The 16,479-nt window shown below is 47.3% G+C and overlaps 2 protein-coding genes across 11 annotated transcripts in view; both read right to left on the bottom strand.

Moving 5' to 3' along the window:
- Positions 1–6,639, bottom strand: part of Myo1f (myosin IF) — a 52,734-nt gene extending 46,095 nt beyond the window's left edge. Inside the window, exon 1 of one of the 3 annotated variants that reach the window (XM_060370934.1) lies at positions 6,503–6,639. Coding sequence is in view for 2 of the 3 variants with exons in the window: in XM_021652871.2 (XP_021508546.1) it covers positions 4,000–4,002 (3 nt within the window). In the remaining variant the exon portion in view is untranslated. Of the gene's footprint in view, positions 1–3,999; positions 4,162–6,502 lie in introns of those variants that run through there. The other 2 variants (XM_021652871.2, XM_021652873.2) reach the window with 2 other exon arrangements.
- The window catches only part of Adamts10 (ADAM metallopeptidase with thrombospondin type 1 motif 10), a 30,068-nt gene continuing 19,353 nt past the window's right edge, over positions 5,765–16,479 (bottom strand). For 4 of the 8 annotated variants that reach the window (XM_060370930.1, XM_060370928.1, XM_060370932.1 and 1 more), the window contains 12 exons: positions 16,330–16,393; positions 15,153–15,255; positions 14,750–14,937; positions 14,525–14,648; positions 10,874–10,954; positions 10,617–10,780; positions 10,394–10,520; positions 10,170–10,299; positions 9,145–9,349; positions 8,617–8,793; positions 8,367–8,529; positions 5,765–6,672 (listed from right to left, as the gene is read on the bottom strand). In XM_060370930.1, the coding sequence (XP_060226913.1) occupies positions 6,563–6,672; positions 8,367–8,529; positions 8,617–8,793; positions 9,145–9,349; positions 10,170–10,299; positions 10,394–10,520; positions 10,617–10,780; positions 10,874–10,954; positions 14,525–14,648; positions 14,750–14,937; positions 15,153–15,255; positions 16,330–16,393 (1,636 nt within the window). In that variant the 3' untranslated portion in view covers positions 5,765–6,562. Of the gene's footprint in view, positions 6,673–8,366; positions 8,530–8,616; positions 8,794–9,144; positions 9,350–10,169; positions 10,300–10,393; positions 10,521–10,616; positions 10,781–10,873; positions 10,955–14,524; positions 14,649–14,749; positions 14,938–15,152; positions 15,256–16,329; positions 16,394–16,479 lie in introns of those variants that run through there. The other 4 variants (XM_060370929.1, XM_021652864.2, XM_021652866.2 and 1 more) reach the window with 2 other exon arrangements.

Below are 16,479 nucleotides of genomic sequence, written 5' to 3'. Positions count from 1 at the left end.
ACTTGATGTGGGTGCTGAAAACTGCATTCTAGTCCTCAAGCAAGAGCACCAAGTACTCTTAACCCCCGATCCAGCTCTCTGGTTTCCCCCTATTCCTTTTGTTTGTTTGCTATTGTCATATTAGGGATGGAGCATAGAGCCCTCAACATTCTAGCAAGAGCTCTGCCACTTAATTATATCTCCAGCTCTGTCTCTTTAATTTTGTGCCTAACCCTTCAAAGCAACCATCTTTACCCTCAAGTCACCATCACTACCAAACAAAAGCTGCCCCCACATCCTCATACCCTACAAAGTCAAATGGAAACTGCTAAAATCTTCCATTTCAGTGCATCAAACAGAAACAGCAAACAATTTCACCATTAACATTCCTTGAAACTACAAACATTGTCATCCTCCCCACCAATCTGAATCAAGTAACCACCACCATCAATGATAGACAAGTGGTGATACATGCAAGTTCTCCCAGCATTTTGGAAGCTGAGGTGGGAGGATCATGAGTTTGAGGCTAGGGTGGGAAAAAAAAAAAAAAGGCAACAACAAACAACCAAACACCCAACAACCATAAAATAACCATCATAAAAAACTCCAGGCGCCAGATAGCTAGCTGAGGGGGTAAAGGGGCTTGCTACCAAATCTGATCAATTTTCAGTACCCAAATGGTACTAAATGGAAGGAGAGAATCTACCCCTGTAAAGGTCAGGTTGTTCTCTGACCCTCACATGTGTCCCCAAGCCAAAATAAATGAATAGGTGAAAACAGACTCACATCGAGGGGTTGGGGAGATGGTTTAGTAAGAGTGCTTGCTGCACAAGCATGAGGGACTGGGTTTGAATTCTCAGCACTCATGGAAAAAGTGAGCCAGGGTCATAAATTCACCTAGAGCCCCAGTGCTATGGGAGGTGGAGATAACAGCATCTGTGGGCTTTACTGGCTGCCAGCCTAAGTCCAGAGTTAATGGGAGATCCTGACTCAAGGGACTACGGCAGAGGGCAACAGAGCTGGATGCATGATGGTCACCTCTGGTCTTCACATGTGGGCCATAAGCATATACTCTTTATACACACGGTGCACACACTGACACACAGACATTCAAAACCACACACAACTGTATTTCTTCCAAAATGTAACAATCCAGATCACCCTTACCAGAAACTAGCAATGAACAACCAACAGCAAATGAGTTATCAACCATTCAAGCTCCAAAGAACCAGCATAGTCAGTCTCCTGTTAAAAACAACCAACAACTAATAACTAATATTAAACACCAGCTATCCCGGCATTGTGGCACATACCTGTAACTCCAGCACTCAGGAGGTAGAGGCAGGAGGATCAGGAGTTCAAGGTCGTCTTGGCTACATAGCTAGTTCAAGGAGAGTTTATGCCCTGTGAGACTGTCTCAAAAATCAATGGGCTGGGGATGTAGCTCTGTTTGTGGAGTGCTTGCCTGGCATGCATGAAACCCTGGGTTTCATCTCCAGCACTGTACACACCAGGGCAGAGTGACCTAGTACTTGGGAGGTGGAGGCAGGAGGATCATATTATCTGTATCATGGGTTTGAGGCCAGCTTGGAATACACAAGACCCTGACTCAAAGCACCACCAAACCAAACACAGGCAGGGGCTGGAGGGATGGCTCAGTGTTTACAAGCACTTGATGTTTTTGCAGAGGATGAAAGTTGAGTTCCAAGAATTCCCTTGTGCTCACAATCAACAGCATAGGCGAACCAAGCTCAAGAGCACGTGATTTCTTCTGGCCTCCACAGGCACTTTTATGCACACGGCATACAATTAAACTGACGTGTACACATAAATAAAAGTAGAAATAAATCTTTAAAAAAATAACAAACTAAACACCAGCTATGATCATAAACTACCACCTTCTTCAACCTACCCAAGAGAACCATTTTTAACATCAACCAACAGCAACCCTCACCATTACAACCACAGTCATACTAACCCAACAAAGAATAGCCAGTGACTTGTCCATAATAGCCAAGAAGGAATGACCTGAACTCATCTCTACCACTGAATCCACTAATGTACCTTCAGCTAATGTGTACTTAGTGTGCGTTCTCTATAAGATTCTTTCAGCAACGCTATGGGAAGCTTTCAGTATCCCCAGACATGGCGATGGTCCTCAAAGATGTCGTCAGCCTCTTTCTTTTCTACTGTCCTCTTTGACTTCCTTTTCTTTTGCTCCTGCCTGTCTGTCTCTCACGGCCCAGCCTGGACTCAGATTCAATATGTAGCAGGGGATGATCTTGAACTACTGATTCTCCCATGTATATTTCCGGAGTTCTGGGCTGACAGACATGAACTATACAGTATTGGGGATGGATCCCAGTGTTTCCTGCATGATAGGAAATACTCTATCAGCTGAGCTCCAGATTTGGTCCTACTTGGTTTTATTGAGACAAGGTCTTGCTAGGTAGTCTAGGCTGGCCTCCAATTTATGATTCTCTGCCTCAGCCTCCAGTTATATACCACTGGCTTCAGGGTATATTACTGTTCACTTTGATGCATTCTCTTCTCTCACATCTGTCTGCTAAGTAGTCTGTTGACTAAGCATTTCACAGTGTTGGCAGCCTAGAAGGGGTTTCCCTTCCTTTCAAGTCACAAATCTCTTCCTGTTTTTTTTTTTTTAAAGACAGGGTCTCATGTAGCACAGGCTGGCCTTAAACTTGCTCTATAGTCAAGGATGATTTGGAACTCCTGCCTCTACCTTCCAAGTGCTGGGATAACAGGGGTGCAGAGCTATGCCCAGTTTATGTGATACTCAGGATGGAACCCAAGGCTATGTGCATGCCAGTAAGCACTCTATGAAGCCCAGCCTCAGCCCCTGTTCTCACTGGCTTTCTTAAAGCCAGTTCTTTCTCATCCCACTTCCCTGCCTCCACTCCAGTAGAACCCCTCTCCTAGGAACATGCACTTGTTCTCACTGACAGAATGACAAAAACTGAAAGCTGAAGTGGACCACTCCTGGCTTTTATTCACATGCCATGGTGCTGCTGGGTCTAGGCCCGTGATGCTGACCATCCCCTAGCCTTCTCACCATCAGCAAACCTCAACTAGAACTTGTAGTCATCTCTGGCTTCAGTGTCTCCACTGCCATTCCTTGTAGTAGGAAGAACAGTCTCTCCTTTGAATTCCTCTATCCTTTCTCCACCTAGTCCTCCATTTCCTCCTCTTATTTCTCCTCCCATTTCCTTTCCCGTTTTTCTTTTTCTTTTTCTAGCTCCTTCTCTTCTTCCTCCTTCTCATCCTTTGCTATTTCCCACCCCACCCCAACATCTCCAACTCCTTCTCTTTAGTAATATTAACTGGGAGTTAAATGGTGATGCTGGTTTTATTTTTAGTCCTAGAGATGACCGCTAGGACCTCAAGAATACTAGCCAAACACCCTACCACTGACGAACCATTTGCCTCTGTGACTGATCCAGTCAACCACCTATCGTCACTTGCATTGCTATCACACCCCACAGCTCTCATATGAGATGCAGCCAGGCCCACCACTGGTGGATTCAAAGTGGTCAAACACTTTGACTCCTCTGTTGAATATTCCCAACAAAGGCCCCACCCCTGCAAACACTTCCATCTCTAGGCCAACTTCTGGATAAGAGCTCTGGAAACAGAGGCCAAGACCAATGCGGGTGGGGGCAGGAAGTGCTTGTTTCAAACCACAGAGGAACACTAGGTCTGAGATGAGTTGACAATCTGTTTCTAAGCCCCTGAAAAGGGTCATGTCCCTTCCCCCACAAACTGTGTGATTCCATCAGGGCCACCTTCTCCCTTCCTATTACTGCTGTAGTCTTGGTCACCATACCTAGTCAGGTACCCTTAGACTGGAACTGGATTCCTAGTGAGGGACATGGGGGTGCCATGTGCTACCCTGTGGGACACCATCCCTGCAGTTCTCATAACCATTGCCCCAACTTCTGAGGGTGCTTAGGGTAGTGCCACCAGTCTACTACTCCCAGAGCCCAGCCTTGAAGAACTTACCATGTTGAGGGTAGGTATCTGGGTTCCTGTGAGTAAAGACAGGTGTGTAGGCTCAGCGGGTTCTTGGGGATGGCTCTGGCATGGCTCTGCTCCCTCACTTATTCCTTCTTCATAGACTCCTGGCCCTAGTTCCTCTTGCAACAGCCCCTCTCTTACTTCCTCTAATGGGAGGGGCCATGACCACAGGGGAGGGAAGCTGAGGGCGGGGACAATGCTCTGAGCCCTAGCAGCACTGTTTGAGTTGAGGGAGTTTGGTGTTTAGAGCCTGAAGGAACAGGTCAAAGATGGCTGGCAGCCACTGGCAGACTGGAGAAAGTCACTTCTCTACCTCCTCAAGAAAAGAGGCTGCAGCAAAAAGCACCCAGGTCAGCTGACCTTATGACTGGTGAGGTCTCTCTTCAGAATCAGGGTGTGTGCCATTTCAGATATATCTGCTTTGGCTGTTCCCATGTAAATCCCTTATTATTTTCCCCATAAAATATTCCTCCAAAACCAGTTGTGTTAATAACAAAGAGAGTGGAAAGCATCACAGCCTTATGGCCCTTTAAGGTTTCTTATTTTGTATGTTGGGTCTGGATTTTTGTTTCTATTAATCTTTGTGTGTGTTTGAATACAGGTACATATGGGTATGAGGAGGGAGGTCAGGACAATGTTAGGTGCCAGCTCTCATCTCCCACCTTGAGACAGACATCTTTGTTGTCTTCCCACTGTGGAAGACAGGCTAGCTAGCTTGCAAGCTTTTGGAATTCTCCTGTCTCCACCTCCCATCTCAGCGTGGGGGCACAGAGTTTCCAGATAATTTGCTTTATGTGGACTCTGGGGATTCAAACTCATGATCCGATGTTTGCATAGAAGGTGAGCCCAGATTGACTTAAAAATTTTTTTACTTTAAGTGTGTGTGTGTGTGTACCTTTGGAAGCCAGAGGCACTGGATCTCTGGGACCTGGAGTTATATGAGGCTGTGAACCACCTGATGTGGGTGCTGAGAATTGAACTGAGATTTTCTGGAATGAAAAGTGCTCTTAACAGTTGAACCATCTATCCAGCAACCCCCACTGTAAAATGTAGATATTGTTGTGGATTTTTTTTTTCTTGAGACAGGGTCTCACTGTGTAATTTTGACTGGTCTGGAAATTGCTATGCAAAGTGGCAAATTTGGCCTCAGAGATCTTCCAGCCTGTTGTGTTGGAATCAAAGGTGTGCACTGCCATTCCTGACCCAATCTGGGATTTTACACCTGCAGCTTTGCTGTTTTCATGACTTGGCTCTATGAACAACATGTAGCACATACAGAGTCCACCATGTGTTAGCTCAGTCCTTGAGCTTTAGAAAACTAGAGCACAGAGTCTTCTGTTGACATTTAAGGAAATGACAATTCCAAGAGGTTGTTACCTCCTCACGCCACCCACTGAGGAGGTGGCTAAGACCAAACCAGATCAGTGAGCGCCCAACAGGGACTTGAGTTCTGATCTATCCTTAGTTCATGCCTGAGGACTGGAATGTCTCTGTGTCCTGTGCTCTCTGTCCATGACGCAGACCCCTTCCTGGCCATAGCGGAGAAGCCTGTATTCTCCAATATTCAGCATCAGTAGCACAACTCAAATGCAAAAAGGGATTAGAAGGATCACATTTGGTTGGGAGTACAAAAGGACTGGACCTCTGTTTGCTTCTGTTCCACTAAATAATAGGTTTTTATCTGTAGTGGCCAAAGTCCTTTCTCTCTGGCAAGGATGACCCATTAAGAAGTGAGGACTAACCCCACCCCTTAGAAAGCTTTTAGTTTGTTTATTCATTCATTGGGGGGCACACACGCTACAGCAAGCCTGTGGAGGGGGAGCATAATTTATAGAGCAGGTTCTTTCCTTCCACCATGTGGGTCCTAGGGCTTAAATTTATGCTTGGCAGCAAATGCCTTTACCCACTGACACATCTTTCCAACCCTGGCTGTGGTCCCCTTTGATCCTAGGGTAGTGGCTGCATGGGCTGCCTATACAGACACACATACCCGCTCACGAGCAGGAATCTACATAAGACAGAACTTTATTAATGAAGGCTTCTTGGTGAGGAGTGTGTGGGCCCCAGGACAGGGCTTGTAGCACCATGATGGGGGGTGGCCTGATGTTGGGGCTCGCCCCTGGGGCAGACAGGGTAGAGGTTGGGGTAGATCTTCCCCCTAGTCAGTCTGGGGAAGGGTCACAGGGAGGTGGTATTAATCCTACTCCCCCATAGCAGATATAAATCCCCCAGCTCAGAGTGGAGGGATAGAACAGTGCTGGGGGGCAGGGCACCAGCATACCCCCTCCCCACCCCCACTCTTCACAGTACTTATTCCAATCAAAGGGTGGGGGGAGTGTTGGGGACTTAAAGGTGTGTGCAACAAGGGGCAGTCCTCTCCCTTCACTGTCAACTGGGCAAGACGCTGACGAGTAGCTAGCTCTTGTCCATCCCCTAGCCAGGAGTCCTATAGGGGTTACCCAATAAATAACTTTCAACTGCATCTCACCCTGCAGGCCCCCTCCCTCAGGCCCTTTCCAGCCTGTGCTCCGGGTTGGCTCCAGGTGCTCTAGTGGCCTTGGCAGGTTTTGCAGCACATCTGACGGAAGTAGACTCGGCTACAGAACTGAAATTTGAGTACCAGCGGGCAGTAGGCCACCTTGTTCACATCCTTGCATTCTGCAGAGGAAGGGGAAGGGACAAGAGAGAGAGGGAGAGCAGGAGGGGGAAGAAGAGAGAAGAGACATCAGAGTCCATTGCTCCTCTCAGCAGTCATGAGCTCTAGCTTGCTACTTTGCTTTTCTGTACATCAGTTTCTTCAGCCTTCAAAGTGGGTTTATAATTATACTTATATCACCATCTTAGTTTTGAGGATCTATTTACTTCTTATTATCCTGTGTGTGGTATGTATACACAGGCGTGCATGTCACAGCACACATGTGGAGGTCAGTGGACAACTCTGGATTTGATTGTCTCAATCTTTATGGGGATTCTGGGGATTAAACTCAGGTCAACAAGATGGTGCTATAAGCACCTTTACTGGCTGAACCATTTCACTGGTCCCCTGTCTCCTGGTTTTTGTTTTGAGGATTTTGAGTACAGCATCTGGAGCTACCTAAGACATTTATTATTAGTGAAAAATAAATCTTACCCTGATCCTGCTTTTTGCTGGAGATTGAACTTTGAGCTTGTTAGGCTTTGAGAGTGTTAGGCCAGCACTGAGTTATATTTCCTAGCCCTCCTTCAACTTTTTATTTTGACAGTGCCTGAATAACTTGCTCAGGGAGGTCTTATACTCACTCTGTAGTACAGGTTAGCCTTGAATGTGCAACCCTACTGCCCTGGCCACTCCCATAACGAAAATGACAGACGTGATCTTTTGATGCCAAGAGAGTATTAGTTTGAAACCACACTAGGTTCCTTTTCCTTTTCTTTCTTGATTTCCCTCCCTGCTTTTCTCTCCCCACCCCTGCCCCCTCACCGAGACAGGATTTCTCTGTGTAGCCCCAGTGGTCCTGGAACTTACTTGGTAGACCAGGCTGGCCACCACTGCCTGGTTCCCTTCCCTTTTCAATAAACCAAAGACCTTGAACTCACCTCAAAGAATTTGTATAATTAAAGCTCAGATAATAGCTCAGTGAGAGAGCATTCACCTAGCTAGAGTGAAAGCCTTTGTTGGGGACCATGGATACAAGCTTCTACTTAGCAGTGCTGTGTAGCAACTGTAACACTTCTTTCAAAATGAATGTATTATTTGCACTTTTCACAGATGAGGTGATTGACACAGTGTTGGAAGGTGAGCTACTGTCATTTAGTTTTAGAGTTAGAAATAAAGTTCTCTACTTCCTTTTTTTTTTTTTCAATGCAGTTTATTCAGGAACCTTGAACAATCATCGTCTACTTCCTTTTATCAAAATTAAATTTAACAAAGTGAAATAACAGCTGGATGCAATGGCCCATCACTGGGAGGATTGCTTGAGCTTGGGGTTTGAGCAAGGCCTGATTTAATACAATGAATAAGCTGTGTATATGGTGGTGCATGCTTGTAATCCCAGCACTTGGAACAAGAAGTTCAAAGTCATTTTTGGCTACATAACAAGGTCAAGCCAGACCTAGGCAATATGAGAATTGAGTTTGAATCTAAGACCCAACTGATCTAAAACCAATGATGGACAAACAGAAAAACCACCTGTAGGTTGCCATCTGAGCTTCAGAGGGGCCCCAAGGCAGATGAGCCCCCATTTCATTCCTGAATTATGCAAAACAGTAAATAAAATTGTAATAGAATAGAATCTTAAGGAGTAATAATTAGGAAACCTGATTACCTGTGACTTCTCAAAGCTTGGTGCCCTTTGTCCCCATGGTCAACATACCTTCTGGGCCATCTCCAGGGGTTACCACGCTGTCACACTTGGCCTCACACTGTTGCTTGGTGGACGGCCGAAGGGCCTCGGTGCACTCTCGAGATGGCTGGCCAGTGTGGCTGGTGCAGCGCACTGTACGCTGCTGCTGGCCAAGGCCACACTGTGTGGAACACTGAAGAGAGAGCCGTCCACTAGAACACTGAAGAGAGTCATCCCCAAGACTGTCCTCCCCATACCCCACAGGGCAGAGCACACCTACCTCACCCCACTCGCTGGCCACCCAGCGGGCAGGGGGGCAGCGCCGCAGGTTGCATCGCATGGTAGATGGTGGCTTGGCTGCGGGAGGGCAGTGCCCAGGAGGCAGAGTGGACCGCTGGTCTGCACTCTTACAAAGAACCACACGGTGGCGGAGGCCGGGCCCACAGCTCGGTGTACACTGCAGTTGGAGGGTGTGTTTTATATTAAGTGGATGGGCAGGGTGCTAGGCCAGTATGACACAAGGAGTGGACAGGTAGTGGTGGCCCCTACACTATCTTCCAGCCCAGTCTCTGCTACTGTGTCACCCACAAGCCATACCACCCACCCACCCGAGGCTGGGACCACCTTTCATATGCAAAGGGCCAGACCCAGCCCAGAAGCCTTGGGACCCATAATGTGTCTCTTTTGAGCATGGTAACAGTAGGTCTGGGAGCAAGTTTGCCTACACAGTTTTTCTACAATGATAGCCCAATACCTGTGTGCTTTCTGCACTGAGAGTGGTTTGGATGGGAAGAAAGGTGAAGCTGACCTCAGACCAGTCCAGGGCTGCCCATTCAGGAGGGCACATTGGGCCTTGGCAAGCCTCCAGCACAGGTGGGCGAGGCTGTGGACAGGCACTGTCATCTAGGGCTTTCTCCTCTGCAGCAGACATCCGGCGCTGGCACACTACTGAACGGCTACGCACACCAGAATCACAGCTACGGCTGCAGCGTGACCAATTTCCTACAACCCAACTGTGGGGGAAGAGGGACAGCTCTGAACGTTGTACAGGGAAGGGGCAGCACAACCAGGGAGCTCCCCCTCATATCACCATTACCCTATATTCAGACTTCAGATTGGAGGTGGGGATCTAAAGCGAATTCATTTCTTGCACTGTTAGTTTGACTACAGAGCATAATAATTTAGACTGTAGAACAATATCATTTTCTTTATTTATTTTGGGTGTATGTATGTTTGTGCATGTGTGTGCATGAACATCCATATGTGTGTATTTGTGGTGCCAGGTGATTTCGAGTATTTTCCTGTACTTATTTTATTTATGTGTTTACCTGTGTGTGTGTCTAGGTGAGTGTGTGCACACATGTGTATTGGGGGTACCTGTGGAGGACACAGAAGTTCCCTTGGAGCTGGAGTAACAGGCATTTGTGATTCACCTAACAGACACTGTGGTCTGAACTCCTCATAATTAAGAAGAGAATGTTCCTAAACTACTAAGCCATTCCTGCTAATTGGTTTTTGAGACAAGATACTATGTAGCTAAGAGTGGCCTCTACTTTACCAGGCCATCTGGCTGGCCCCCTGGACTCTTAACCTTTCTGTCTCAGCCTCTTAAGTGCTGGCACAGATGAACAACTATACTCAGCTGACAATCTGACTTTGACCCTCACCCTGCTGAGTACTTGACCCCTTGACCCCGTAAGCCCTAATCATCCTATTGTCACTGCAGTTCTTCAGTGCCCCACTCACTTTCCACCCTCCTCTGAGCACTCACCCTGACTGCAGAGAGCACTTCCACCCAGCCCTGAGCCGCCCTGCCCTACAGAGGACACTTACTCTGGTGGACATGGCTCTGTGTTGCATGCACGCTGCCTCTTGGGCAACTTGCTGTGGGCACTGCAGTAGTGTGGGGCCACCACTGAACTGTCCAGCTGGTTTCGGCACTCCACCACTTGCACCTGGCTGCCTGGGGAGAAGGGAGAAGCCCTCTCAGCCCTGGCCAGCCCGGAGGAGCTCAGGTTGGCTGCAGTGCTGGCCCCTGGCCCACACTCTGGTCTCACCGCCTGCACACTGGGCTGAGCATTTGGTCCAGGGAGTATAGTGCCAGGAGTAGGGAGGCAGAGCATCCCGGGCAATGGGTGCATTGAAGCGGTAGCGAAGAGCAGGCAGCTCTGCCTGGGCCAGCACCTAGAAGCACAGGGAATAGTCATTGGAGTTGCCATGGCATCCCCATCCTGTGGGATACTCAGGTCTTTCTGCACTTTGCCCCAGCCTCATTGTTACCATGATGATGAGAGATGCATTAATGGGTCCCAGGGCTTCTAGGCTCTGGGCTCGGTCTGGCCCCTGTCGTAGATGAAATGTGGTCCCAGCCAGGCGAAGGCGGTGAGGCTGGGGGGTCCTGGGTAGCCCCTCTAGTAGCAGAGACTCCTGGTCCCCCTTTAGGGCTACGATAGAGTGCAGGGGTCAGAACTGAAGTCACTTTGTCTGTCCTCCAACTTCCATGGAATCACACTCCTCATCCCTCCATCTTTGCTTACCTAGGTGACTAAGGGACAGGTTCAGATCTTGGATGAAAATGTGGACGGAGCCTTTGGGGATCCAGACGATGTCCTCATAGCCTGGATGGTACAGTTCAGCTGTCACCCACTCAGCCCACCTCCACATAAACCTGTGTCCCTCATCCTCAGCACCTGATGACCACAGCTAGCCATTTCATGCTACATGCTTAGATATATCACTGCAAACTCATTTGAACACCCCCCCCACCACCACCACCACACGGGGGTAGGGGTGGAGAAAGAAGGTACATAGGTACCATGGTTTGTGTAGATCACAAGACAATTTTCAGGAGTCTGTTTTCTCATTCCACTATGTGGGTCCTGGGGATCAAACTTAAGTTCTCATGATTGCATGTTACTGACTGAACTATCTATCTCATTGTGTTCATTTTACAGATTATAAAACTGAGGCTCGGGGGCTGGAGAGATGGATCAGAGGGTAAGAACAATGGCTCTTCTTCCAAAGGTTTTGAGTTCAATTTCCTAATTCCCAGCAACCACATGGTGGCGCATAACTATCTACAGTGAGAGCTGGTGCCCTCTTCTGGTTCTCAAGCACACATGCAGGCAGAATACTACAAATAATAAATAAATAAAAAAAATTAAAAAAACAAACAAACTGAGGCTCAGGGAAGCTATGCACCTCACCAGGGGTTTACAGTTAAGAAGCAGCTGGCTGCAGTTTGAACCCTAATTTGTTTCTTAGAATGGGTACATGTAACTCAAGTCTTACTGAGCGGCGATGTTGGGCTGTGGAAGAGCGAAAAGGTTACCATGGAGGTCGCAATCCATACAGGTGACAACGAGATTTGAGCGTTCAGAGCTAGTTTTCCATGAGGTGCCACCACAGACTGCCAGCTGTAACCACTATGTTTTTGCTTACCCATGCTCACAAGAGAAGCTTAGTTTCTATGCCTGGACCCCCATATTGTCCTCTGTGTGGGATCCTGCAATTTCCTTTCCTTTGGGCAATATTTCTGCTTCCTAGTCATCAGTATCCTACCACCAGGACAGTTGATGCTGTGGACACTCCAGGGGTTGGGATCAGGTGTTCTTAGGCATAAGAATGCCTCAGTCTTCCTTCCACCTCTCCTGCCTTGTTCTCTTATCACTTCAATGTCCTTTGAGATCTTTACCCTGTCTCCCACACCAATGCCTTTTTCTTTTGTTTCTCTCAACATTTCTTTTTAGGACAGCTATTACCTACTTCAGGTCACCTAGATGTCTCCAAAGACTCCTCTGTTCTCTACTGCACAACCCAGAACCATGAATGGTAGACACCCTATTATCTAACTACCTCCTCCTCCTCTTCTGTTTATTTCCAGACAGGGTTTCTCTGTGTAACCTTGCCTGTCATGGACTCACTTTGTAGACCTGGCCTTGAACTCACAGAGATCCGCCTTCCTCTGTCTCCCCGAGTGCTGGGATTACAGGTGTACGCTACCATGTACTGCTCATCTAATTTCTAAATCTAACTCCTTCTTAACATTATTTTCTGCTTTGTATGAGTATGTGTTCATGGGTTTTCAGGTATATGTATGTGTGCATGTGGAGGTCAGAGGTCAGCCTTGGCAACTATTCCTCAGGAGCCACAGGCTTTTTCTTTTAAACTTAAATTTTAAAAATTACTTATTAGTCATGTAAAAAAGTTGAAATTCTAGACTTAATTCTTATTTTAACATTTGTTCCCCTAGGGTAGTGGCATATGCCTTTAATCTTAGCACTCAGGAAGCAGAGGTAGGCATGTCTTTATGAGTTTGAGGCCAACTTGGTCTACATGAGTTGCAGGACAGCCAAAGCTACACATTGAGACCCCATTTCAAAAATATATTTTAAATTGTTTGTGTGTATGTGTGTGTAGACCAGAAGAGAGCACCAGATCTTCAGGAGCTGGATTTACAAGTGGTTGTGAGGCACCTGATGTGGGTGTTGGAAACAAAACTTGATCCATTGTTAAAAAAAAAGAAAAAATATATGATCTCAGCTGCTGAGCCACCTGTCCAGCCCCACCTTGGTTTTTGAGGCAGCATCACTCACACTGGGATCTAGAGCTTATGGATTAGCTCTAGACTGGTGGAACAACAAGTCTCATGGATCCTGTCTTCCCAGTGCTATGATTACAAGTACATGGGATCAAACTCATGTCCTCACTCTCCTGTGTCAAGCATGTGTGACTGACCAAGCATGTCTTCCCTGCACTCTTTGGACTTCCTTGCAAGGCTCCCCTTGATCAGCTTTGTTTATAGCAGGTGCGTTACCACTATGCTCAACTTTTCTCTTACCTTTCACACCCTCACTCTCCAAGATTGAATCTAGGCTATACTGTAATGTTGGTGCTGTGTGTTTGTGCTTGTGTGTGTGCGTGGATAAGAACCACACATACGCACTGTTCTTTGCTAGTTATTTGCTTGTGTGGTTAAGTGCTGGGCTCTCTGGCCCATGCCTACTTTTTTTTTTTTTTTTTTTAAATGTGGGTTCTGTGGCTTAAGCTCAGGTCTTCATGCTTGCACAACAAACTCTTTACTGACTGAGCATTTCCTCTGGCTAGATGTTCTAGTCTTTTTTTGTTTTTTCAAGACATAATTTCTTCTGAATAGGCCTGGCTGTCTTGCAACTCACACTGCACACCAGGATGGTTTTGAACTCAAAGGTCCACCAGCTTCTGCACCCTGAGAGCTGAGATTAGAAGTGTGCCACTACTTCCCAGGCCAGGCAGATGGTGTAGTCTTAAACCAACCAACCCACTACCCTCCCACCCCTAATCTAACTCTGCCTGGAGAAGGATGCACACATTCTGCAACTCATTTTTGTGGTTTCTGCCAATCACATATCATCTGGACACAATCCCCTCTGGCAATGCTCTCAGCTTCTTCATCCTTCTAGAACCCTCCTATCCCAACCCCTACTCCCTGGGTGCTCTCATTCTCAACCCAAGATGGAAAGGGTATTCTGAATACCTTCCTCTACCTTCTGAATTCCCTGATAGTAAGACCTGTACCAATATAGAGTTCCCCAGCCCCTTAGACTCACAGAATAGCAAGTGACCCTCTTGCACCAATCCTGAAGCTCCCAGAATGATGGAAAGAGAGTTGAATCCACAGTCCCAATATATATGAATGCCTATATGCTAGATTCCAAGCCAATAGCTAAGGCCCTTCCTAATTATGACTGTAACTGGCTAACACTGATTGTCAACTTCACAGGATGTAGATCACTTGGGGGCAAGTCTCTTGGCATTTTGTGTGTGATTTTCTAGATTAGGTTAACTGAGGTGGGAAGATCTACCCCAAATGGGCAGCACTTTCATGGGCTAGAGGACCAGAATGCATAAAAAGAAAAAAGAACTAAGCACAACAATGGACTGTGTCCCCTCAAACTGCAAGCTATCTAAAAATCTTCCTTACGTTGCTTCTGGTGAGGTATTTTGTCTCAGCAACAAGAAAATTAAGGACAATTCTGTGCTTTCAGGACTTTGGAGGGTTTCCAAGACCCTCAGTATAATTCAGATTCCACAGGATCTCCAAACCTAAGGAGTTACTTTCTGCTCTTGGCTACTATAATGAGACTAACCCTGATCCCAGCCACAAGAAGTAGAGGAAAGTAGAGGGAAGTAGAGGGAAGGATTCCTACCAGTTCCTGGCAAAGCTGGGCTGAAGACCCCCTCGATGGTCTCACAGGCACTGCCGTCACCCCCACACACTCGGCATTTGTCCTCTCGGAGATCAGAACCCAGGACCCGGTCACAGCCCACATGCTACACAGGAAGACAATGGTGGTGTTGATGGAGTCACGGAGATGTCTCCCTTCCCTAAACTTCCTCCCCTCTTTTTCTTTCTCCCTGGGAGTCTCCTGTACCTTGCATTCGCCGCTGACACAGATGTCTACTGTGTCAGGGCGGCAGGGTGTGCCATCCACAACAGCTGCGGCTCTCTCCGTGTAAAAGTTGAAGCCTTCTGCTAGGCACGTCAGTGAACAGGCCTTCACGCCCCCTAGGGGGCATAACTCCATTAGACCTGGAGCCAGTTCACCCTGGAATTCCCTGCCTGAGGGGAGGTAAGGACAAGAGCAACAGACTCCAGACTCCATGGGCAGAGGGAACTGGGAAGTTTCCATATATGTAAAGTACCAATGAGTTATATCAAGGACTGAATTGTACCAAGGACAACTGTTTCTTTGGGCAAAGAATGAGGGCTCTGTGAGACTAGAAGCCAACTACTGCTGTCCTCAATGGCCCACAGCCTGTGGGAGGCTCACTCACCTCCTTGATATGTCTTCCATGTGTAGAATTTTCCACGGAATGGAACACTGTCAAATTCAGAACACTGCATTTCTCTGAAGTCCTGGGAGCCAGGGGGACAGTCCTGGGCAGGTGTAAGGAGGAAGTTAGGGTAGAGAAATGTTGTTCAGAATGGCTTACGTCGGCCTGGAGAGATGGCTCAGAGGTTAAGAGTACTGGCTGCTCTTCCAAAGTTCAGGAGTTCAATTCCCAGCAACCATATGGTGGCTCACAACCATCTATTCTGAGATCTGGTGCCTTCTTTTGGTGTGGAGGTGTACATGCAAGCAGAATACTATATACATAATAAATAAATCTTAAAACAAACAAACCTAAAATGGCTTAAGTCAGATGAGTGAGGCTAGAGGCAGGAGTCCAGGTGAGAACGGATGGTGGTCCACTCTAGCTATGAACATACATATGAGATGTTTTGTTCATGTGCTTGTTTCATCTGAATTTTGGTCCTCATGTTTGTACTGCAAGCCACTTTACCAAGTAAACCACCTTCCCAGCCCCTGTGTTTATTTTTGGGACAGGCTCTTACTGTATGTAGTCTAGGTTGGCCTCAAACTGGTAATCCTCCTGCCTTAGCCAAGTGCTAGGATCGTAGGTGTGCACCACCATACCTGGCCCATGAGATGGGAACTGGGGGATTCATTAAGTTAAGGCTGAGCTGGGGGTAGATGCCTGGGTTCTGAGTTCAAACTTTTCTTAAGACAGAAGGTATAGGATGGAGCTAGTTTGGAAGAAAGGACTGGATTCTTTTTTAATGTGAGGGCATGTAGATGCTCCAATAATCCCTACATAGGAGACCTCAAAGGCCACTGGTCATTCCCAAAGCAGGATGAGTGGTGAGGCCCTGAGTGAGATGCCTATTTTCATGAGAGTAAGCTCAATCATGCTTTGATGGGTAGCAATGAATAGGGGCTGGATTCTGGGGGTAACTGAGCACTTTAGACACTGAACTGTATTTGGAATGGGGGAGTGAGGGTAATCATTTTGAGGGAACCAATTTCTTTGTAGTAAAACAGTGTGAAGACTAGATGACAAAGGAGATACTGGGGTGGAGGGAGGGTGATTGATAGGACAGGGAGGGCAAAGAAGGGTGGCTGGGGTAGGACCATGGAGGATTCAGAGAAGGGTTACTTGGAAAACTCACATCAGTGTTGCAGGATCGGTGCCTCCGTCTCTCGCCCAGGCAGTACTTGCCACCAATGGTTGGCCTAAAAGGAGCAGTGGACAGTGGAGACAGATGAGGTAGGGGGTGGTAGGTTGAGGGTCACCTCACTATTGGGAGAGAATCCCAAGG

This window comes from Meriones unguiculatus, chromosome 17, assembly GCF_030254825.1.
Source record: "Meriones unguiculatus strain TT.TT164.6M chromosome 17, Bangor_MerUng_6.1, whole genome shotgun sequence".
Taxonomy (NCBI): Eukaryota; Metazoa; Chordata; class Mammalia; order Rodentia; family Muridae; genus Meriones; species Meriones unguiculatus.
This window is presented reverse-complemented; position numbering and strand designations above follow the sequence as displayed.